We start from the raw sequence: 26,021 nt of genomic DNA, 5'->3' as shown, positions 1-26,021 counted from the left end.
GGATGGGATATATGCATATATACAGCTGATTCACTTTGTTGTAAAACAGGAGATAACACAACAGTAGAAAGCAATTACACTCCACTAAAAAAACAAAAAGAAGAAGAAGAAGAAAATACCTACAAATAAACCTACCTAAAGACACAAAAAAAACTGTACTGCAAAAACTATACGATGTTGATCAAAGATATTGAAGACCACATAAACAAATGATAAGATATACCATGTTCTTGGACTGGAAGAATCAATATTATTAAAACAATCATATTACCCAAGGCAATTTACAAATTCAATACAGTATCTATCAAATTACCAATGGTATGTTTCACAGAACTGGAACAAAAATTGTTTAATCTGTATGGAAACATAAAAGACCCTCAATAGCCAAAACAATCTCGAGAAAGAACAGAACTGTCAAAATCATGCTCCCTGATATCAGAGTATATTGCAGTCATCAAAAGAGTATAGCACTTGCACAAAAACTAACACATAGATGAATGGAAAAGGGCCGAGAAACATGCCCACAATTATAATCACGACTAAAGCGACTTAGCAGCAGCAGCAGCAGCAGCAACCTATGACAAAGGAGGCAAGAATATATGACAGAGAAAAGACTGTTTCTTCAATAAGCAGTTATGCAAAAACTGAACAGTTATGCATAAATGAACAAGATTAGAACATAGCACCATATATAAAAATAAACTTAAAATGTATTAAAGATCTAAATGTAAGACTGGATACTATAAAAATCCTACCAAAAACATAGGCAAAACAATCTTTGATACAAAGTACAGCAACATTTCTTTTTGCATCTGTTTCATAGTGTAAAGAAAAAAAAAGTAAAAATAAATCAGATGTATTATTAATTAAACTTAAAAGCCTTTATACAGCTTTAAAAGCAAAGGAAACTATAAGCAAAATGAAAAGACATTTTACAAACTGGGAGAGAATATTTGCAAACAATGCAACCAACAAGAGGTTAATTTCTAAAATATACAAACAGCTTATACAACTCAATATAAAAAAAAATGCACAGAAAACCTAAATAGACATTTCTCCAAAAAAGACATACAGATGGCCAATAGGCACATGAAAGGCACATGAAAACTAAATTTTTCAAACCTGTTGAAATGGCCATCATCAAAAATTCCAAAATTAATAAATTCTGGAGAAGATGTGATAAAAGGGATCCCTCACACAAGGTAAATGGAAATGTAAATTGGCACAGCCACTGTGAAGAACAGTATGGAGGTTCCATAAAATACTAAAAAAAGAGCTGCCATATAATCCAATAATCCCACTCTGGGGCATATACCCAGAAAAGATTAAAACTCTAATTCAAAAAGACATACGTACCCCATTGTTCACAGCAGCACTATTTACCAGTGCCAAGAAATGGAACCAATCCTAATGTCCATCAACAGGTGAATGCATAAAGCAGACATTGCATACAGCATACATACATATAAATTCACATATATACATACATATGAAATATTATATTACATATATAATGTAATGTTACTCAGCCACTGAAAAGAATGAAATAATGTCATTTGTAGCAACAGGAATGGTCTAGAGATTATTATACCAAGTAAAGTAAGTCAGACTGAGAAAGACAAATATATGATATCACTTATATGTGGAATTAAAAAAAAATAATGTAAAGGAACTTAATAACAAAATAGAACTAGACTCACAGACACAGAAAACAAACTTGTCATTATCAAAGGGGAAGTGAGGAAGAATAAATTGGGAAATGGTGATTAACAGACATACATCACTATATAAAATAGATAATCAAGGACCTACTGTATAGCTCAAGAAACTATATTCACTATCTTACAATAACCTATAGTGGAAAAGAATAGATAGATACAACTGAATTACTTTGCTTTATACCTGAAACATTGCAAATCAACTACACTTCAATAAAAAGGGTTTTATTTATTAGATGTTTTACATAAACTTCATGGTAACCATAAAAATAAATCTAGAGTAGAGATGCAAAAAAGAAAGGAAAAGGAAACTGAGAAAAATATAGAAAATCACCAAAATAAAATGACAGAAATAATAGAAAAAAGAAGATACAGGGCAACCAGAAAAAAAGTATGGAAATACTAAGCCCTTATTTGTCAATAATCACCCTAAATATAAATGGGCTGAATTCACCAATCATAACACAAAGTACATAGAATACAAAACAACACCCAAATATATGCTCTCCAGGAAACTCAACTCAGCTCTAAAGGTGAGCATAGACATAAAGGAAAGGGATGGAAGACAATACTCAAAGCAATGGCAGCCAACCATACTCATATGAGACAAAAGAGAATTCAAACCAAAAATGATAACAAGAGATAAGAGATGGACACAGGGTAATGATAAAAGGTACAATTCATCAAGACTGCACAATAATTATCAATACACATTGCCCCCAGCACAGGAGTACCAACATATACAAACAATTATATTAAAATTATTTTTTAAGTGGCTGGAGACAACAGAAAATAAAATAAAATATAACAAAATCTATCAGAAGCATCAAATGTTGTACTAAGAGGAAAGTTTATAGCCAAGCAGATCTATCTCAAGAAACAAGAAAAAATTTCAAATATATATTCTAACTTTTCACCTAAAAGAACTAGGAAAAAAAGAACAAAGTTCTAGAAGGAGGAAAATAATATAGATTGGAGCAGAAATAAAATGAAATGAAATTTAAAAACACAGTAGAAATGATCGATGAAATTAAGAGCTGAATTTGAAAAGATAAAGCTTTAGCTAAAATCATGAAGGAAAAAAGAAAGAAAGAAGGCTCAAATAAACAAAATCCAAAATGAAAGGGGAAGAAATAACAAAAGATATCATAGAATCACAAAAACACAAAGGATTATAAAAGAATACTATGAACAACTATACACCAACAAACTGCACAAACAAGAAGAAATGGATATGTTCCTAGAATCATACAATATCCAAAGATTAAATCATAAAGAAATTAAAAAATCTGAATAGATTGAAAACTGGTAAGGTAATTAAAACAGTAATCAAAAATCTCACAAAAAAAACAAAATTCCAGACCCAAACAGCTTTACAGGTAAATTCTACCAAATATTCAAAGAATACTGAATACGGATTCTTCCCAAACTCTTTGAAAAAATTATAAAAGAGAAATGTTTCCTAACTCATTTTATGAAACTAACATTACCCTGATACCTAAACCAGACAAGTACACACACAGAAAAGAAAATTACAGATCAACCTCTCTGATGAACATTTATGTAAATATTCTCAACAAATATTAAAATTAATACAACAATGCATTTAAAAATCATAAGTCATGATCAAGTGGGATTTATTCCTGGTCAACATCTGCAAATTAATGTGAGATATACATGTTGAGATGTGTATACAGACATATATACCACATTAAAAAATTAAAAATAAATATCATACATTCAACTCAATATATACAGAAAAAGCATTTGACAAGATTCAACACACATTTATGACAAAAATCTCTCTACAAAATAGGAACAGAAGAGAGTACTTCAATGTAATAAAGGCCTAAAAGACAGACAGAAATGGAAAGATATTCCATTATTATGGATTAACACTGTTAAAATGTTGGAAGAATTAACATTGTTAAAAAAAAATGCTACCTAGGGCATCTACAGATTCAACACAATCCCTGTAAGAATTCCAACATTTTTCTAGAAACAGAATAAAAAGTCCTAAAATGTATATGAAACCATAAAAGACACAGAGAGACTAAAGCAATTCCATAAAAAGGACAAAAATAAAGATATCACACTGACTTAAAATTATATCACAAAGCTATAATTAAAATAGCATAATATTGACATAAAAAACATACCTAGAGCTCACCAGAATAAAATTGAGAGCCCAGATAGACCTACAAATATACAGAAAATTAATTTATAACAAATGAGCAAAGAAGATACAATTGACAAAGGATAGTATTCAATGAAAGGCAGTGTGAAAACTGGACAGTCAAATGAAAAATAATAAAATTAGACCACTATTTTATGCCATATATAATCATCAACTCAAAGTAGATTACAGAGTAAATATAAGACTCAAAACTATAAAAGGACTAGAAAAAAGCATGGACAGTATAGACAGTTTGTTATCTATCTTAACAATATCTATCTGGATATGTCTCCAAGAAAAGAGAAAGGATTGCAAAAATAAACAAATGGGGCTACATCAAACTAAAAAGCTTCTGAACAGCAAAGGAAATGACTAACAAAGTGAAAACACCTAATGGAATGGGAGAAGACATTTGCAAACCCTACATTAAATAAGTGCTTACTATCCAAAATATCACTATGAACAAAGCTAGTGGAGGTGATGGAATTCCAATTGAGCTATTTCAGATCCTGAAAGATGATGCTGTGAAAGTGCTACACTCAATATGCCACCAAATTTGGGAAACTCAGAGGTGGGCACAGGACTGGAAAAGGTCAGTTTTGATTCCAATCCCAAAGAAAGGCAATGCCAAAGAATGTTCAAACTACCACACAACTGCATTAATCTCAAACGCTAGTAAAGTAATGCTTAAAATTCTCCAAGCCAGGCTTCAGCAATACATGAACCGAGAACTTCCAGATGTTCCAGCTGGTTTTAGAAAAGGCAGAGGAACCAGAGGTCAAATTGCCAACATCTGCTGGATCATCGAAAAAGCAAGAGAGCTCCATAAAAACATCTATTTCTGCTTTATTGACTATGCCAAAGCCTTTGACTGTGTGGATCACATAAACTCTGGAAAATTCTGAAAGAGATGGGAATGCCAGACCACCTGATCTGCCTCTTGAGAAATCTGTATGCAGGTCAGGAATCAACAGTTTGAACTGGACATGGAGCAACAGACTGGTTCCAAATAGGAAAAGGAGTATGTCAAGGCTGTATATTGTCACCCTGCTTATTTAACTTATATGCAGAGTACATCATGAGAAACACTGGGCTGGAAGAAGCACAAGCTGGAATCAAGATTACCAGAAGAAATATCAGTAACCTCAGATACGCAGATGACACCACCCTTATGGCAGAAAGTGAAGAACTAAAAAGCCTCTTGATGAAAGTGAAAGAGGAGAGTGAAAAATTTGGCTTAAAGCTCAACATTCAGAAAACTAAGATCACATCATCTGGGCCCATCACTTCATGGCAAATAGATGGGGAAACAGTGGAAACAGTGGCTGACTTTATTTTTCTGGGCTTCAAAATCACTGCAGATGGTGATTGCATCCATGACCTTAAAATACGCTTACTCCTTAGAAGGAAAGTTATGACCAACCCAGACAGCATATTAAAAAGCAGAGACATTACTTTACCAACAAAGGTCCATCTAGTCAAGGCTATGGTTTTTCCAGTGGTCATGTATGGATGTGAGAGTTGGATTATAAAGAAAGCTGAGTGCAGAAGAATTGATGCTTTTGAACTGTGGTGTTGGAGAAGACTCTTGAGAGTCCCTTGGACTGTGAGGAGATCTAACCAGTCCATCCTAAAGGAAAGTCCTGGGTGTTCACTGGAAGGATTGATGTTGAAGCTGAAACTCCAATACTGTGGCCACCTGATATGAAGAGCTGACTCATTGGAAAAGATCCTGATGCTGGGAAAGATAGAGGGCAGGAGGAGAAGGGGACTACAGAGGATAAGATGGTTGAATGGCATCATCAACTCGATGGACATGGCTTTGGGAGGACTCTGGGAGTTCGTGATGGACAGGGAGGCCTGGTGTGCTGTGTTTCATGGGGTCACAAAGAGTCAGACATGACTAAGCAACTGAACTGAACTAATCCAAAATATAAAGGAGAACTCATAAAACTCAACAACAAAACCTGTTCAAAAAATGGAGGAAGGATCAGAGATTATGATTTTTCCAAAGAATTTCTGATTGGGTTGCAAAAGTAGGAATGCAAGTGATACCAGAATAACAGGAAAGTTTGGTCTTAGAGCACAAAATAAAGCAGGGCAAAGGCTAACAGAGTTTTGTTAAGAGAACACACTGGTCAGCAAAGACTCATTTCCAACAACCCAAGTGATGAGTCTACATATGGATGTCACCAGATGGTCAAAACTGAAATCAGATTGATTATGTACTTTGTAGCCGAAGAAGGAGAAACTCTATAGAGTCAGCAGAAACAAGACGTAGAATGACTGTTTCTCAGATCATGAGCTCCTTATTTCAAAATTCAGGTTTAAATTGAAGGAAGTAGACAAAAACCACTAAGCCATTCAGGTATTACCTAAACCAAATCCCTCAGGATTATACAGTGGAGGTGATGAATAGATTCAAGGAATTAGATCTGGTAGACAAAGTGTCTGAAGAACTATGGATGGAGGTTTGTAACATTATACAGGAGGCAGTAACCAAAAATATCTGAAAGAAAAAAAATGCAAGACGGCAAAGTGGTTGTCTGAGGAGGCTTTACAAATAGCTAAGCTAAGAAGACAAGCAGAATGCAGGGGAGAAAGGGAAAGATATATCCAACTGAATGCAGAGATTCAGAGAATGGAAGGAGAGATAAGAAAGCTTTTTAAAATGAACAGTGCAGAGAAATAGAGGAAAACAACAGATGAGAAAGACTATATATCTTTTATAGAAAATTGGAGGCATTAAGGGAACATTTCATGCAAGGATGGGCACAATAAAGGACAGAAACTATGATACCACTCTAATAACAGAAAGTGAAGAGGAACTAAAAAGCCTCTTGATGAGGGTGAAAGAGAAGAGTGAAAGAAGCTGGCTTAAGCCCAACATTAAAAAACTAAAATCATGGCATCCTTTCACATCACTTCATGGCAAATAGAAGGGGAAAAATTGGAAGCAGTGACAGAACTTACTTCCTTGGACTCCAAAATCACTGTGGATGGTGACTGCAGCCATGAAATTAATATATACTTGCTCCCTAGAAGGAAAGCTAAGACAAACCTAGACAGGATAACATATTAAAAAGCAGAGACAGCAGCCTCCAAAATGAATACCACAATCACAGAAAGTTAACTAAAATGAAAAGAATAGTATTATGTTCCAGAGGAAGGAACAAGATAAATTCTCAGAAAGACAACAAAATGAAGTGGAGATATGAAACCTTCCAGAAAAAAAAAAAAATTCTGAATAATGACAGATAAGATGGTCCAGGATTTCAGAAGAGAATGGAGAAGATGCAAGAAATAATTAGCAAAGACCAAGAAGAACTAATGATGGACTTTGGCATCATTAGGTGGTTGGATGGCATGACTGACTCAATGGACATGAGTTTGAGCAAATTCTGGGAAGTTGGTGATGAACTGGCAAGCCTGGTGTGCTATAGTCCATAGGAGAGCAAAGAGTCAGACACGACTGAGCCACTGAACTGAACTGAACTGAACTAAGAACTAAAGAACAAACAAACAGAGATTAACAATATACTAGAAGGATTCAACAGTAGAATACTGAGTTGGAAAATATGGCAAGTTACCTGGAAGACAGAATGGTGAAATCACTGCTGCAAATCAGAATATAAAAAGCAGAGACATCACGTTGCAGAGAAAGGTCCATATAGTCAAAGCTATGGTTTTTCCAGTAGTTATGTACAGCTGTGAGAGTTGGGCCATAAAGAATGGTGAGCACCAAAGAACTGATGCTTTTGAATTGTGGTGCTGGAGAAGACTCTTAAAAGTCCCTTGGACTGTGAGGAAATCAAACCAGTCCATCCTAGAGGAAATCAACCCTGAATATTGGAAGAACTGATGCTGAAGTAGAAGCTCCAATACTTTGACCACCTGATATGAAGAGCCAACTCAATGAAAAAGATCCCGATGCTGGGAAAAATTGAAGGCAAAAGGAGAAGGGGGCAGAAGAGGATAAAACCTGTGGCAGATTCACACTGATGAATGGCAAAACCAATACAATATTGCAAAGTAATTAACCTCCAATTAAAATAAATAAATGTAAAAAAAATAAAAAAATAAAAGATTATTAAATACCATCACCAAGTCACTGAACATGAGTTTGAGCAAACTTCGGACAGTAGTGGAGGATGGAAGAGCCTGGTGTGGTGCAGTCCATGGGGTCACAAACAGTCGAACAACAACAACAAAATTCATGCACAAATTCCACTAAAGTTGAACATGTTCTGTCTTCTAGGTTATGTACTTTGAACCTTTGTTCTCATTAGTGTATCACTATGCTTTCCCATAATACAAGTGATCCTTATCATTATTAATAATAAACTATACAGCATTCTTAATTTTACACATTCCCAAGCTAATTAACCTACCAGAAATCTTTAAAAAATTAATAAATTCAGTTAATATTTCAAAATGAAAACAAAGTCATGACTGACAGTCTAAAGTGCTATGCATCATAAACTCTGTATGTTTTTCTAATATAAATATCAACACGTATACACAATGTATGCATAAATACATACATATATAATGTAATCCACTGTCTTATTTCACAAGTAATGTTGTCTTAAGTATTTTCCTTAATCTGTCATATACTGTATGTGCTTATTTTTTTCTAAGCCTCAGATTTTATAAAAGAAACAAGCACTAAATGTGTTTTGCAAATATATATCATTCATTTTTTAAACATTTTCATTATGGCAAAGCAATACTCAGTCAACATAAAGATAAGCATTATTTTTTTCTTTACCTCTACAGATAGGAACAGGAAAATCCCATGAGGCTGTATTGACTGAATTGGCTATACAGGTGAGTTGAGGGTGGCCATCGAGGATATACCCAGTTACACAGCTGTAGCGGATCTTGTCCCCAACATCAAATCTTGTACCATATAGCACACCTTTGGGTGGAACTCCTGGATTTCCACAAGAGCTACTCTGCAATTCTACAGAATAGAAGGAAAAGGAGTTTACAGTTATTTCAATACATATTTTTATGTTTTAGATTTATAAAATTACATGTAGATACAGATGTCCTTTGCACCAAGCCTGGCTTGCTGCAATTCATGGGGTCACAAAGAGTCGGACACGACTGAGTGACTGAACTGAACTGATGCTTAAAGTATACAAGTATACAAATATAAGAGATTTTTAAAAAATAATATTCATCCCAGAGAAAAATACATTTTCACTTAAAGAGAAAAAAACGTTTTACAGAAGTAGAAGAAGTTACAGAATTTAATAAAGTTAAGGGGGAATAGTATTTCCTAAATTTTCTACTAGATTATTTACATTTATACTACAAATCATGATCAACAGAAATACAAATAGTAAGGAATAAATGGACTAAAAGATATTCCAGTTTGAGTAAAGTTAACTTTGATTTAGTTAATAGTATTATACAAATTGTAATTAACTGCTGCTGCTGCTGCTGCTGCCAAGTCGCTTCAGTCGTGTCAGACTCTGTGCGACCCCATAGACAGCATCCCATCAGGCTCCCCCATCCCTGGGATTCTCCAGGCAAGAACACTGGAATGGGTTGCCATTTCCTTCTCCAATGCACGAAAGTGAAAGTGAAGTCGCTCAGTCCTGTCCAACTCTTAGTGACCCCATGGACTGCAGCCTACCAGGCTCCTCTGTCCATGGGATTTTCCAGGCAAGAGTATTGAGTCGGGTGCCATTGCCTTCTCCATGTAATTAACTAGGTAATTAATTAACTAATATTAAGGAAAGCTGGATAAGAGTATGTAATAGGAGCCCTGTACTATTTTCATAATTTACCTGAAAGTCTAAACTTATTGCAAAATAAAAAGCTAAAAAAGACATTGCAATGCAAAAATAAAGTATGTTTCCAATTTAACCTGATATTCATCCTATTTGTTCAGTTAGTAAAGTGGATGATATCACTTTACATTAAATCAAATAATTATAAACCATTATAATGCTGAAGATATCAGTAAAAATATTAAGTAAAAATACCAAAATAAAAAACACTTTATAAAATGTAGTAGCAACTGTATAAAATCAACAATCATTTATTGAAAATTAGTGCAGTAAACCAAGTTGAAATTTTATATTTTTACCTATAATATGCACATAGTACTTTTGAGAGTATTTCTTAAGTGAAAAAAAAATTTTTTGTTTAATTTTTCAATGGTACTGAAAAGAAAAAATCAGTGATGAATTTCAAATGAGGTCAATCAATGAAAGAAGTATTGAAGATTCATAGAACTTTCCTTATATACATTAGAAATAAAGTATATACTTTCAGTTTAAAGCAATTATTTAAAGTTCTCAAACCTAGAAATGCAAAGAACTTGATTATTATTAATTAAATATCAATGGTTTCTATAAATAAGTTAATTCATTAAGCTACCTTAGCACTTAATTATACATTGTAAACAACTATTTACAAAATATTTTAAATATCTGTAACCATGGTTAATGATTTTTAATATTTCACTTTACCATTTCATAAAGTCAAATTCTATAGTTCATTTTTGGTAAAATTTAACACATTTATTTCCTGTAAAATTTCAGTCATTTTTTACAAAATATTTTTGTAATGAATAATTTATTTTGGAATAGTTAATTTTTTTAGGAAATTTAGTTGATTAGTAGATGAGCTGTTTGCTGCAAGAGAGGGGAGGTTAATAAGTTTTGATGAAATGAGTTAAGAATTCAATCCCTTGAATATAGTAAAGAAAAAGGAAATACTTTTAATGAAACTACCACTTGTGTTTTTAGAATCAATCCATTCCTTCCCTCTCACCCCCCAAGAAATAATTGAGGTCAGGACTTCAATTACCATGAACTTCTACATCTAGGGAAAAAGGAGTTTCTAAATTATTTCACAAGAAGCTTTAGGTGTAGAAATGAAAGGAAAGAAAGAAAAAGGCTCTAAATAGTTGCTATGCTCAAATTTAACTTTTAATTACATGAACAAATAAACATTACACAGAAAAAAGTACTAAAGCAAAAAGAAAACATACGAAGTGAATCAGTGAATGAATAATAACACTGATCCGAGTTTTAAAAGATTACCCAATCTTACCTCTTGCCTTGTGGTTGAATTACATTGAAAACAAAGACAGATAATAATTTAGGCTGTTTCAAAATGAAAGTAAAAAAAATAATAATTCCAAAATATATCTGGTTCTCCTCTTCAGGAAACTGCTGCTATTGTTTGCCCTTGTTCTTTGACCTTCATTAAAAATAACCTACCTATCATCCTCTGTACATTGAGGCATTCATGAACACATTATTAAGAACTTTCACATTCAGGTTTAATAGATCCCAATTGTATAGCCATTGCTCATAGTTTCTATTTTTTGTCCCCTCCTAACCCTTTAATTTGGGACTTCTCTCTCTATGCTCTTTATGTCCATTTTAAAACACAGAGCCAAGAAATATATGTTATTAGCTGGAAGAATTACATGCTTCCCGGATGGTGATAGTGGTAAAGAATCTATCTGTCAATGCAGGAGATGTAGTGAGACAGATGCAGTTTGATCCCTGGGTCTGGAAGATTCCTTGGAGTAGGAAATGGCAACCCACTTCAGTATTCTCGCCTGGAAAATCCCATGGACAGAGGAGCCTGATGGGCAACATACCATTGGGTCACACAGAGTTGAAGAGTAGCCCACCATTCTAAAAAATGCTATATTCTGATTAAACATTCATGTTTTATCCTTGATTTTTCTAAATAGTGTTGCAATGTGAACTTTTAAATAATATCAGCGTTTTGTCATTACTATAAGAGTTGTAAAACTAGCTAACAGACTAATTTTTAAACACTGCTTCTACCAGCAATCAAGAGTTTGAATTTCAAGAGAAAACGAAGATACACATGGAGAGTTAGGCTCAGTAATACACGTTGCAAAGTAATCATTATTATACATGGTATTTACAATAAGTAATGATTTTATCATAAAATCATCCTTAAGGAAAATAGAGATCTAAGCATAAAACAAAGAATTTTCATGTAATTCATTAAATGTACCTGCCAGCTAACGACATTGTGCTTGCCACTTCAATGTGTTTCTGAAGCAGATGATTACACCTAAGCAGAATTGCCAAAGAGACTATAGCTATCTTTCTTCACCAACATATGACACCAATGTTAATCAAAGGCTTAGGTGATTAAAACAAAGCTATAGAGCCAGATAAATCCCACTTAATATTCAGCAATGCAAAGATTAAAATGGGACTGGAGTGTGTTGGAAGTACTATAAAGTTATTTTCACCAAGACTGTTGGTTGAGCATTGATCAAATCTGTTAATACAAAGATTACTAAATAAAAGAAACTCCCTATGTACTGAAGCTTCATTTGAATTAGTCTTGGAATTATGCCATAAGATCATGTTTATAAGACAAAACTGAAATACTTAGGGTGAGCAGTTTAGTGAATTGAGAAGATCAATGGAAAACATGTCTAAAGACTTTATACTCAAATATGTCTCTAAAAATGTCAAGATTTTCATGTAGTTTTACTGCTCAATCCAGAACAAATGATTGTGAATTTGTTTAAAAGCTGTGTTTTTTATCTTCCCTTCTCACAGATATGGAAATTATCAGCAAATAATAGGCAGGAATTTGATAACATAAATATTCTAAGGTGTAAAGGATTGTTGATACAGCAAGAATTACCTGGGTGAGATCCAAGATAAACAAAAATCCAATTGTAATACAGAGGTTATAGTTTAGTGGCATTCATCTATATTAATTAAAAACGAAACATAAAAATACATTACTTGGTAAGTGACAATTAATTTATTCATCAGAAGCTCTTGAGGTTTACCATTAACAATGCTCTATGATATGTACCAGTGTAAAACACCACCTTCCTTGCTTTCTAAAAATCAACAGTTTGAGGAATCTAATATCCTCAGTCACTGAAATGAACTCTAAACCATATTCTGCTTTAAGCATTCATTTTCACACCTTCAGTTCAGTTCAGTTGCTCAGTCATGTCGGACTCTTTACGACCCCATGAACCGCAGCATGCCAGGCCTCCCTGTCCATCACCAACTCCCAGAGTCCACCCAAACCCATGTCCATTGAGTCAGTGATGCCATCCAACTATCTCATCCTCTGTCGTCCCCTTCTCCTCCTGCTCTCAATCTTTCCCAGCATCAGGGTCTTTTCAAATGAGTCAGCTCTTCACATCAGGTGGCCAAAGTATTGGAGTTTCAGCTTCAACATCAGTCCTTCCAATGAACACCCAGGACCTCCTTTAGAATGGACTGGTTGGATCTCCTTGCAGTCCAAGGGATTCTCAAGAATCTTCTCCAGTACCACAGTTTGAAAGCATCAATTCTTTGGCACTCAGCTGTCTTCCAACTCTCACATCCATACATAACTACTGGAAAAACCATAGCTTTGACTAGACGGATCTTTGTTGGTAAAGTAATGTCTCTGCTTTTTAATATGCTGTCTAGGTTGGTCATAACTTTCCTCACAAAATACCAAGCATCATATATGATTTCCCTCATTGTACAGAAAGGGAAATTGGGAATCAAGTAACTTTCCACAGGCCACCCAACTAGTAAGTTGTAGACTTAGGTATGTCTCTAACTTAAAAGTCTTAGATCATTGCACAAGCACATGCTGTTACCCAGTGAAAAGTGATGTTCGTTCCACAAATGTTTATTAAGCAGTTGTCATGGGCAATGTTTGGGGGACTGTTGTTCAATCGCTCAGTTGTGTCCAGCTCTTTGTAACCCCATGGACTACAGCACACCAGGCTCCTTTGTCCTTCACTATCTCCTGGAGTTTCCTCAAATTCATGTCTATTAAGTCAGTGATGCTACATAACTCTCTCATACTCTACCACCCCCTTCTCTTAGTTTTGCAAATGACAGACATGGCTCTTCCTTCATAGAGTTAATAAATGATGCTAACCAATGAAATAAATGACTACAGAGTATTAATTAATATGTAGTAATTGGGATAACAGAGACCCCGTTTCAATTCCTGGGTCGGAAAGATCCCCTGGAGAAGGGTTAGGCTACCCACTCCAGTATTTCTGGGCTTCCCTGGTGGCTCAGACAATAAAGAATCCGCCTGCAGTGCAGGAGACCTGGATTTGATTCTTGGGTTGGGAAGATCCCCTAGAAGAAGGGAAGGCAATCCACTCCAGTGTTCTTGACTGGAGAATCCCCATGGACAGAGAAGCCTGCAGTTCTTGGGATCACAAACAGTCGGATTGAGCAATTTAGCATGTAGGCAGTTGGGATAAAAGAAACATATAGGCTTAAATAAAAGTATATAATTGAGAAAGTTTAATTAGATTATGACATAAGTTTTAAAAACAGGACAAAGACTTAGCTAGAGCAGGGATCACCAACTCCTGGGCTGCAGTCTAATACAAATCTGTTAGGAACCAAGTGTGTTCACCTCCTGAACACAGCAGGAGGTGAGTGGAGGGCTACTGAGGAAAGTTTCATCTACCACTCCCCATCGCTCACATTACTCTCTGAACCATTCCCTCTTCCACCCCAGTTCATGGAAAATTTGTCTTTCACAAAACCAGTCCCTGGTGCCAAAATCTTTAGGGAGCTAGAGGGGAAAAAATATGAGAATTATCAAGCATATTCAAAACTTTAAAGCATAAGAATCAAAAAACTTTAATAGTTATTAGAATTGAAAATACAGTGAAGATAGTTCTATGGCTGTGGTAAGGTTGAAACTAAATTTGTATAAAAGTATTCCAAAAGCGTTGGCCAAAAAACAGGTTTATGTAGTGAATATACTGGAGAAGGAAATGGCAACCAACTCCACATTCTTACCTGGGAAATCCTGTGAACACAGCCTGGTGGGCCCCAGTCCATGGGGTCACAAGGAGTCAGACATGACAGTGACTAAACAGCAACAGCAGTGAATCCATTTAACATGCATATGTCATGAATAGAAAAGAACTTTTCCATCATAAAATGTTTCTGTGAGATACTATAAGCACTTCCAAAAAGAAAAACTGAGAGTAAATAACTGGAATCCCTAAAGGTATATATGAGCAGAGATTTTCATAGTATGTATGATATGTACAGTGTGGGTTTACTAATATATACTAATTCAATTTAATATGAAAAACTGCATTAAATAGGACCAAAATTAATTTTAAAAAATAATAACAGCCAAAATAATGTATGTATACTATTTGGATTGGGGGGTATCAACTTTAAAGGGCTATTGATAAGATTACATAAAATAATATATAGGTCATTTATATGCTGAGGGAGCACTTACTACATGGTAGACATTATTATTAGCTCAACAAACTGCAACTTTACTATTATTACAATTAATTTTGCATTTGAGACATCTTAATTAGGTGTGATTAAGTTATGATCTACTAAAGGTAGGGTCATGACTTCACTGTGGACAAAAATGTCACTTGCCATATCAGTAAACAAAGGATGTTGTAGCCATCAAGCCATGAGCCACTGCATCCACACCCAGTTGTGCACCTTTAGGCAACTGAGGATGAAGAAATAAAGGAAATTGACCCTTCACTTCTTATGATTAAGGTAAGGTTCAGGTTAAGACTCTTTGTACCTGTTAAGGTACAAATTAAAGGAATGATTTCAATGAGTCTATATCTTTGCATTTTTCTACACATAGGAAAGTGCTAAATTCATTAACCTAAGATGTCTAGTTTTTCTATAATAGTAATATTTTTGTGTTCCAACTACCCATTGTTATGGGATTGTGGTTTTCTGTTTTTGAGTTTTTGTTTTGTTTTGTTTTGTTTTTGCAAAAACTTCTATGTATAGTGGCTTTTCCCTTACCTCATCAGAACAGTCCCTCAGAGCTATCTGAGAGATTCTCTCTCTGGCTTAAGTCATCAGTATGTATGGCAAATTAAACATAATTCTCAACTTTCAGGTTATGCATGGTTTTCAGTCAACATTATTAAATGCTAATTATTCAAGGTGTAGTCTCAACTCCTGGCTTCCCCATGGCACAGCAGTAAAGACAACTCAGGAGACACAGGTTTGATTCCTGGGTCGGGAAGATCCCTGGAAGAGGAAATAACAACCCACTCCAGTATTCTTGCCTAAAAAGTCCCATAGATAGAGGAACCTGGCAGGTTGAAGTCCATGGGGGTCACAAAGAGTTGGCCATGGCTGAGCATGCAATCAAGAATCTCAACTTTCACTAGAAGATTTGTATAACAATATTTACAAAATGTCACTGATTCATTCTTTCTTTCATTTCTTGGTTGGTATCATATCAAGCACCATACAAGGTATAGTGCTTATAGAAAGATCTTCCATGTATTGCAACCTAACATGTTCCCAATAAGTTAAAGAATAAAAATTTAAAAAGACAATTTAAATCCTGAGAGTATATATAAAAGACTATAAAAGAACAGAATCACATTTTTCTTGGAGAAATTCAGTAAAACTCTGCCAAGTAATTTAGAAAAAGATGAGTGATTTATACTAACAAACACATTAAAACAAACTTGGTTCTAAAAAAATAAATCCCCATTTGCTAGGAACACATGGGTACTTGTGAAAGGCAAGATACTTAGCAAAAAATCAAGAAGAAAACCTGACCTTGAAAACTGGAATGAAAATCAAACGAAAAAATAATGGATACCATGACTATACAATTGCATAGTTATTCAGTCAAATAGATGAAGCATGATCCTGCTGAGAGCAATTAACAATGCTTTAAAACATTGTGAAATTATATCTACTAAGGAAAGTAAAATCATGTTGTTTATACTTCTTACAGAAAATTAATCTCAGGGTTTTATTTCCTAGGTGATTAAAAATAATTTAGAGGAGTGTAACATCAAGTTTAACCACCTTAGTACCTCTCATCCTGAGACTACCAAGCACTTAACTAATACATTTAAAAAACATTTTTTGTAGTACAAGATGTTCTTTTATCACAGATACTGAGCCATTTCACTCACATAGGACATAAATGGTCTTTGAGAATTCATTGGAGACTCTGGTTTGACTAAACATTTTGTGAATATTTTGAATCAGTCATTCTATTTATCATGTGCCCATGAACTTTTATTTCAGTATATATAATAAAATAGAATTTACTTCTTTACACATTTGCCTATTAACATCTTGAAACAAGGGCTCTAATTCATCTTTGTGTATCAAGAACTTGGGACACTGTGTGGTAATTTGGCAAGCAAACAAAGGATTGCTCAATCAATTGAGTTATCTCTTTTGATAGAAAAATATAAAGATGATCATCACAGAGCTTATAGGAGTAATGTTTAGACACCAAACAGTAGAGAGCAACAGGTGCAATAGAAAAGAATAGAAGGCATATAATGAATTAAATGTTTATCATAATAAGCATTGGCACCATCTTGTATGGGTAAAATTACATAGTTGTGTCATTCAAAACTGGTTTTTTATGCAAACATATTAACTGAAAAAAGCCAGTTTCTAATCATGAAAATAAATCCTAAGCTTCTGGTCATACCACAGTTCTCAATGGGATTTTGGAGATGGAGCAAACATTAGGCCACATTTCTCATTTTAGAAGTCATCCTGAAGCTTCAAAAAGTCTCAGATTTAGCAATCAAAAGGATAAATTCCCATTTTTAAAAATTATTTTAACTTAATGTAAAGGAAGTCAAACTACTGACTCAGAAAAATAAGAAATAAGAGCAGAGGAAAGGCTAACAGAGTGTTGCCAAGAGAGTGCACTGGTCATAGCAAATACTTTCCTCCAAAAACACAAGAGACGACTCTACACATGGACATGACTAGATGGTTAATATGGAAATCAGATTGATTATATTTTTGCAGCCAAAGATGGAAAACCTCCACAGAGTGAGCAAAAACAAGACCAGGAGCAGACTGTGGCCCAGATCATGAATTCCTTATTGCAAAATTCAGATTTAAATTGAAGAAAGTAGGGAAAACCACTAGGCCATTCAGGTATGACCTAAATCAAATTCCTTATGATTATACAGTAGAAGGGACAAATAGAATCAAGGAAATAGATGTGATAGAAAGAGTGCCTAAAGAACTATAGAAGAGGTTCATAACATTGTACAGGAGGCAGTGATCAAAACCATTCCCAAGAAAAAGAAAAACAAAAATGCAAAATGGTTGTCTGAGGAAGCCTTACAAATAGTTGAGAAAAGAAGAGAAGTAAAAGGCAAAGGGAAAAGGAAAGAAATACCCATCTGAATGCAGAGTGCCAAAGAATAGCAAGGAGAGATAAGAAAGCCTTCCTCAATGAGCAATGCAAAGAAATAGAAAAAAAACAATAGAATGGGAAAGACTAGAGATCTCGTCAAGAAAATTAGAGATACCAAGGGAACATTTCATGCAAACATGAGCACAACAAAGGACATAAACAGTATGGATCTAACAGAAGCAGAAGATATTAAGAGGTTGCAAAAAAGTACACAGAAGAACTATACAAAAAAGATCTTCACAACCCAGATAACCATGATGGTATAATCAATCACCTAGAGCCAGATATCCTGGAGTGCAAAGTAAAGTGGGCCTTAGAAAGCATCACTATAAACAAAGCTAGTGGAGATGACAGAATTCTAGTTATTTCAAATCCTCTAAGATGATGCTGCAAAAGTGCCACACTCAGTATACCAGCAAATTTGGAAAACTCAGCAGCTGCCACAGGACTGGAAAAGGTCAGTTTTCATTCCAATCCTAAAGAAGTGCAATGCCAAAGAATGTTCAGCTACCACACAGTTGCACTCATTTCACATGCCAGCAAGGTCATGCTCAAAATCCTCCAAGCTAGGTTTCAACAGTATGTGAACCAAGAACTTCTAGAGATACAAGCTGCATTTAGAAAACAGCAGAGGAATCCAAATCAAATTACCAACATCCTTTGGATCATAGAAAAAGCAAAGGAATTCCAGAAAACCATCCACCTCTGTTTCATTGACTGTGCTAAAGCCTTGACTGTGTGGATCACAACAAACTGGGAAATTCTTAAAAGATACGGGAGTAACAGACCACCATACCTGCCTCTTGAGAAATCTGTATGCAAGTCAAAAAGCAACAGTCAGAACCAGACATGAAACAACAGACTGGTTGCAAATTGGGAAAGGAGTATATCAAGGCTGTATATTGTCATCTCACTTATTTACTTATATGTAGAGTACATCATGTGAAATGCTGGGCTGGATGAAGTACAAGCTGGAATCAAGACTGCTGGCAGAAATATCAATAACCTCAGATATGCAGAAAGCGAAAAGGAACTAAAGAGCCTCTTGACAAAGGTGAAAGAGTAGAGTGAAAAAGCTGGATTAAAGCTTTCATCCAAAAGCTTTTTGAATATTTAGAAAACGAAGATAATGGCATCCTGTCCCATCACTTCATGGCAAATAGATGGGGAAATGACAGAAGCAGTGAAAACTTTTATTTTCTTTGACTCCAAAATCACTGCAGATGGTGACTACAGCCATGAAATTAAGATGCTTGCTCCTTGGAAGAAAGCTATGAAAAATGTAAACAGCATATTAAAAAGCACAGACATTACTTTGCTGACAAAGATCCATACAGTCAAAGCTATGTTTTTAACCAGTAGTCTTGTATGGATGTCAGAGTTGGACCATAAACAAGGCTGAGCTCCAAAGAATTGATGCTGTTGAATTGTGGCATTGGAAAAGACTCTTGAGAGTCCCTTGTACTGCAATGAGATCAAACCAGTCAATCCTAAATGAAATCAACCCTGAATATCGCTGGAAAAACTGATGCTGAAGCTGAAGCTCCAACACTCTGGCCACTTGATGAGAAGAGCTCACTCACTGGAAAAGACTGTGATGCTCAGAAACATAGAAGGCAGGAAGAGAAAGGGACAACAGAGGATGAGATGGTTGGTTGGCATCACTGACTCAATGGACATGAGTTTGAGCAAGCTCCAGTAGATGGTGATGGACAGGGAAGTCCTGCATGCCATAGTCCATGGGGTCGCAAAGAGTAGGACATGACTGAGTGATTGAACAACAAGAACAAATCTGCCTAAGTGGAAAACAGATTACTAGACTGATTGTAGGGGAGGGGAGGAATGTGCATATAAATAGAATGGATTGTGTTGGCCAAAAAGTTCATTTGGGTTTTTCATGGCCAACCCAATATTTCAAGCAAGAGAAGGACAAAAGTCTATTGCCACCTTTTTTTTTTTTTTTTAATTAAGATAAATTTTTGGCTGGGCTGATATTTTCAAAGGAAGTTAGTGTGAAACAGTGGAAATTTCAGTGTAAATCAAACATATAAAATTGTATGCTACCTAGGTAACATCATTCTACTTTGATACTGAGGTAGGGCCCATAGGCAATAGAGATAAGTTTTGCGTGTTAGATCAAGAGTAATGGTTAAACAGAAAAATCCACTCCACAATATCAACAGACAGTAATTTACTGGATATGTACTTTTTGTTCTGTGATTAAGAGGCAATTAATGTTCTTTCAATTTCAAATATCAGTGCCCTTTTGGCAAAATAAATTTTACCACCTAAAATGAACTTATGAAGAACAGTATTTTTGTTTTGTAAACTATCATAGTTGGAATGATATGGGTGGAAAGGTCATGTAAAATGAAAAAATGTTATGATTATTTAAACCTAACTACATCCTGTATTGCTACCAGATAAATACAGGCTTTCTTAACAAAGCCAAAGAAAATTAGAGAATGAAAATATATTAGCAGTCATCCTCACTTTAATGTTTCTAGAAATGGAATAATGCTACATCTGGCAGTGGTAGCATCTGACAGCTTGCTTCAGAATAACAGGAAAACATGAATAGACTTTCCTCCTTATATGACAGAATTGGGACAAGTATCATTATTAAGACTTTTTGGATAAAAGTAACTTAATTCTTTAAAATGATGTGTCATACTGATTACAGATAACTTACTAGACTATGTCTTTCTCCAATAGGAGTGAGAGATGCCATTATATTTCAGCAATTAATCAGTTATCAAATAATTATTGAATCCCAAGGTATAACTATCAAAGGGCTATAAAAAACAGGTCACCATTGCTGTTGTTTAGAACTTATAACTCAATTGGAAACATAAAACATGCATAATAGAATCTTCTGGCAATTAAGTAATAAAACTGATTTCATAAGCTGAAAATTTTTTGAATATATATTTATACAAAAGGAAGGATATCGTATAAGTGAGATAGTAGGATTTTAGTTGGAGATGATTCAAGAGAAGTCAAATAAATCAGATGATAAAGACTCAGAGGCAGAAATGTACAAGATGTGATCAGGGCAATATACAAAATTAATGGCTTAAGCAGAATACCACATACATGAAAAAACACTTCAGAAAATAGTTTTAGGGTTAATAATTTTAGTTCCCCCAGAGTCAATGCTATGCTAATGCTGCCAAAAGGCCCCAAAATGAAATGACTTAAGAAGACAGTAGTTATGACTCCCTCTATGTGACTCTCTGACAAGTCTAGGCTAGAATGGAACAAACTGCTGTCAGTAAGCAGAGACCCAATCATTTTCTATTCTGTTGCTCTATCATTCACTTAGGCCCTGTGTTTGTGCACTTGGTGAAGCTGTAGTGCCAGAAAGGTTGAACTCCACGCTACTGGGAATTTAATCAGAGGATGTTAAGAGAAATTCTTCCCTTCCTTTTATTCCTGACACAACCATTTCTCTTTACTACATCTTCTCAAATTTCCAGGTTTCTGGGAAATGGATAGGTTTTTGTTTTGTTTTTCCATTGAAGTCACCTCTAGTTCCTCATGGATCTGTTAAAGGAATAAAATAAATGGTCAAATTAAACATCCCTATGTGGATAAGGGAAGAAAAGAGAATATTCTACAAACAGTGGTCATGGAAATAAAAAGATCCTGTTGATCATATCCTTGAAAACCTTGCTTCTGCTCTTGAGAAGGTACCCATTTATCCTGTCTTGTGCTGTTGCCTGGCATGTCCTGTCAAATAGTTCTTCATTGTCTATATTATCCATGGCAAAATTTGAAGTGGGTATGGGAGAGTAGACTATCCTTGGGGTACACATTTCATATGTCCTACAACTGTTAATGCAGGCTTGGTGCTTGAAAATTGCCTTAAGGACTGAATGAGAGTATGTTAGTCACTCAGTCATGTCCAACTCTTTGCAATCCCATAGACTGTAGCCCATCAGGCTCCTCTCTCCATGGGATTTTCCAGGTAAGAATACTGGAGTTGCCAGTCCCTTCTCCAGTGGATCTTCCCACCCAAGGGATCGAACCCAGATCTCCCACACTGCAGGCAGATTCTTTACCATCTGAGCCTCCAGAGAAGCCCTGAATAACCAAAGAGTTTTGCAGATGAGTTATAGGATTTATTTGGATAAAATTCCCTTTAAAAACTTAATAGGAAATGATTTTATTTGCTTCCAGTCATTTTCACGTGCCAGTAAACACTCTCCACCCATCCCCAATTCGCTTTAACCATTCTCTTTTTGAAACTACCTTGAATTGATTGATCAGAAGCAATAAACAAAAAGTGGGCAGGAATGCAACACTCTATCTGATCTTTGCCCTAGGGCTGCCTTTCATTGTTTGACTAAGAAACTTAATAGGAGGCTCTATTACACCTTCTTATCCTCTACTGTACAGAAGCAGTGGGCTTTTCCAACCATAAATCACCAGAATTTTAGACTCTATTTTCTTCAATCTCTTCTTGAAAACTGGCCAATATCTGGCTGAGCGCCTGTTTTTGTTGTAAAATCTTGTCAAAGGCAGCCAAGAACAGGCCACATACTTTAACAATTTTTTTTTAACTTCTTTCTTTCAAGCTAAAGCTTCAGTGGTCTGTCTTCCAGATTGTCATAAAAATTACTTCACCACAGTTGTCAACATTTAGAAAAGCCACCAGCCTTCCAGCTCAGTATGTTTTCTTACTACTATTCCTGACCACAAAACAGTAACATATATTTTAAGCTTTTGTTTTAATGTACCACTTCTAGTACAAATATTTCATCATTGCCAGAAATAAAATAATTTTTTTTTTGCAAAAGGGATTTTAATACAGTATCTAGGAACAAGTTCTAGGGTGAACCTCTTGATTAATACAGAATTAGCCCAATAAGGGGATTACTACCTTGAGGTAATCAATGGAATTAAGTTTACCTATAATCGCTGGGCTTCCCCAGGTGGTGCTAGTGGTAAAAAGCCCTCTGCCAATGGAGGGTTCAATCCCTGGGTTGGGAAGATCCCCTGGAAGAGGGAATGACAACCCACTCCAGTGGTCTTGATTGGAGAATCTCATGGACAAAGGAGGCTGGTGGGCTACAGGCCATGGGGTTCCAAAGAGTCAGACACAACTGAGCAGCTAACACTAGCAATCTTTTTCTTTTTAAATTCCACATTACTAGCTATTTCTTAGGATGCAAACACTGTTACTCTGTTACACTATTACTCTGACTAGTGATCATTAAAGAGAGAAATTACATTTTTCATGTGCATCATCAAAACTGCAAACTTTTCAATTCAGACGTACTTTCTGTTGTTATTCAGTCACTAAGTCACGTCTGATTCTTTGCGACCTCATGGACTGCAACACGCCAGGTGTCCCTGCCCTTCACTGTCTCCCGGAGTTTACTCAAACTCATGTCCACTGAGTTGGTGATGCCATCCAACCATCTCATCCTATGTAGCCCCCTTCTCTTCCTGTTCTCAATCTTTCCCAGCATTAAGTCTTTCCAATGAGTTGGTTCTTTGCATCAGGTGGCTAAAATATTGGAGCTTCTTCAGCTTCAGCATAAGTTCTTCCAACAAATATTCAGGGTTGATTTCCTTTAGGATTGACTAGTTTGTTCTCCTTGCAGTCCAAGAGACTCTCAAGAGTCTTCTTCAGCACTACAATTAGAAAGCATCAGTTTGGCACTAAGTCTTACTCAGACACACTGGGCTCCCAATAATTTTTATGGTTAAAGAATTAGCTTAATTCAAAGAAGAAATGGGAAGTTAGGGAAATATGAGCAATCCAAATTATTTCAAATCTCTTTGGGAATTCAACTACCCTGAGTAAAAGTATTTTGAACTTCACATTGACAAAAAATATAGGACAGTAATCGTTGTTAGATAGCATATTAAAAAGCAGAGACATTACTCTGCCAACTAAGGTCCGTCTAGTCAAGTCTGTGTTTTTTCCAGTAGTCATGTATGGATGTGAGAGTTGGACTGTGAAGAAGGCTGAGCACCAAAGAATTGATGCTTTTGAACTGTAGTGTTGGAGAAGACTCTTGAGAGTCCCTTGGACTGCAGGGAGATCCAACCAGTCCATTCTGAAGGAGATCAACCCTGGGATTTCTTTGGAAGGAATGATGCTAAAGCTGAAACTCCAGTACTTTGGCCACCTCATGCAAAGAGTTGACTCATTGGAAAAGACTTTGATGCTGGGAGGGATTGGGGGCAGGAGGAGAAGGGGACGACAGAGGATGAGATGGCTGGATGGCATCACTGACTCGATGGATACGAGTCTGAGTGAACTCCGAGAATTGGTGATGGACAAGGAGGACTGGCGTGCTGCGATTCATGGGGTCGCAAAGAGTTGGACACGACTGAGCAACTGAACTGAACTGAATCGTTGTTGAGGACAGAATTAGTGAGGATTGTTTCAGTTGATTTCCATTTTTGTGGTATTTTGTCATTAGAAAAGGTAATATAGTGGAAAAAGCACCAGTAATGAAATCAAATAACCTTATCTTGGAATCCTATCTCTGCCATTCACTAGTGAGTCCAAAGAGGCTTTCAATACTTAAGTTTCTTCTTTAGCAACAGACATTATCAAAATTTATTTGGGCTACCTAAGCAAATTAATGGGAAATAACTATGATTTTAACTCTGTTGTGAGTTTCTTGATATCACCACATTTTAATGTTCATTTAATGGTCACTTGTTTCATACTGGAAAAAATGACTATTCGTACATGAACTGATTTTCCTCTGAAAATATATATTTATGACACTTGAGTTCATTGAATATGTCCGACTTCATTCCATTCAAACCATATCACATGTAACAGACAAAGGTTTCTCAACAATGCATTTACATTGTTATTCAGTTCATTTATCTTCACTTAGATCTTAACATTTAGAATATATTTTACATTTTTAAGCACTGACACCTACAAATCATGCTAACTAGTTTTGTTAGTGGTTATAGTCCATGGTATAACACAACAGAAATTGCTTCACTGGAGCTATGAAAAACTAATTGAAACCAATTATGACAATTATCTCTCTATTCAACTGTCTGCACTAGACTGTTCCTTCATTCCATACTGTCAGGCTATAGACAAACTCCTCTGATATGACCTAGTCAACTGCATTTTAAGCTTTCAGTGAGCATGCATACTTCTGATTCAAATTAACAGGAGCTATGCATGGATTGAGTGAGGACCTGAGTTATTAGAACTGTAATATGAATATAAGTGAGAATTAAGTATCATTGGACTTTCTTATTTTAATTAAGTACCCAAACACTCTTAATCAAGCATATAATTAAAGAGGAAGTACATTGTGTGCTAATTGCCATTGATTATTAATAATATGCTTATTTATGCATGCAAACTCTATGATGAAATATATCTCCAAACTGTTTCTGAATGACAATAACATACTTCTGCATAATGAAGCTATTAATGAAACAGTCTTGTAAGAAATATCAGATGAGAAAAATAACTCAAATCTCAGAAATCTTCCCAAACATTTTTGAAATATTAGAGCAACTCATATGAACTCACAGTAGAGAATGTCAATAATTCTGCTTCTTTTTCCCAATCATTTTTTATACAATGTATGTTTAGAGGATATTTTATTATAAAATAAGGAATTCATGCATACTATGCACTAAGGACTTTTAGCTTTTTTTGAAATGGTATTATTTCTTCTTTTTGCCATTAAATGCACTTAGAAATGACTTTTAAATTAAGGTTATAAATTCTTTTTCTGTTCATTCATTAATATTTTCTAATGGCCACTTGCTTATTAAGTACCTACTTCATGTCACACATTGGTCTAGACACTGGGGATACAACAGTGAGTAACAGATGCCCCCTTCTCTCAGGGAGCGTGAGAGAAACTTTTGAGCAGGTGATGGAGAGGTGACACAGATAATAAATAAGGTAATAT

The 26,021-nt window shown here is 35.3% G+C and overlaps 1 protein-coding gene across 3 annotated transcripts in view; it reads right to left on the bottom strand.

Annotated features, from left to right (window-relative positions):
- The window catches only part of LOC120878903 (CUB and sushi domain-containing protein 3-like), a 1,427,768-nt gene that overhangs the window by 1,091,583 nt on the left and 310,164 nt on the right, over positions 1-26,021 (bottom strand). For all 3 annotated transcript variants that reach the window (XM_040261811.1, XM_040261812.1, XM_040261813.1), the window contains exon 4: positions 8,666-8,860. In XM_040261811.1, coding sequence (XP_040117745.1) covers positions 8,666-8,860 — 195 coding nt within the window. The remainder of the gene's footprint in view (positions 1-8,665; positions 8,861-26,021) is intronic.

Source organism: Oryx dammah, unplaced genomic scaffold, assembly GCF_014754425.2.
Source record: "Oryx dammah isolate SB20612 unplaced genomic scaffold, SCBI_Odam_1.1 HiC_scaffold_19, whole genome shotgun sequence".
NCBI lineage: Eukaryota > Metazoa > Chordata > Mammalia > Artiodactyla > Bovidae > Oryx > Oryx dammah.
Note: the sequence above shows the minus strand (reverse complement) of the source record. Positions and strands in the feature narration are given on the sequence as shown.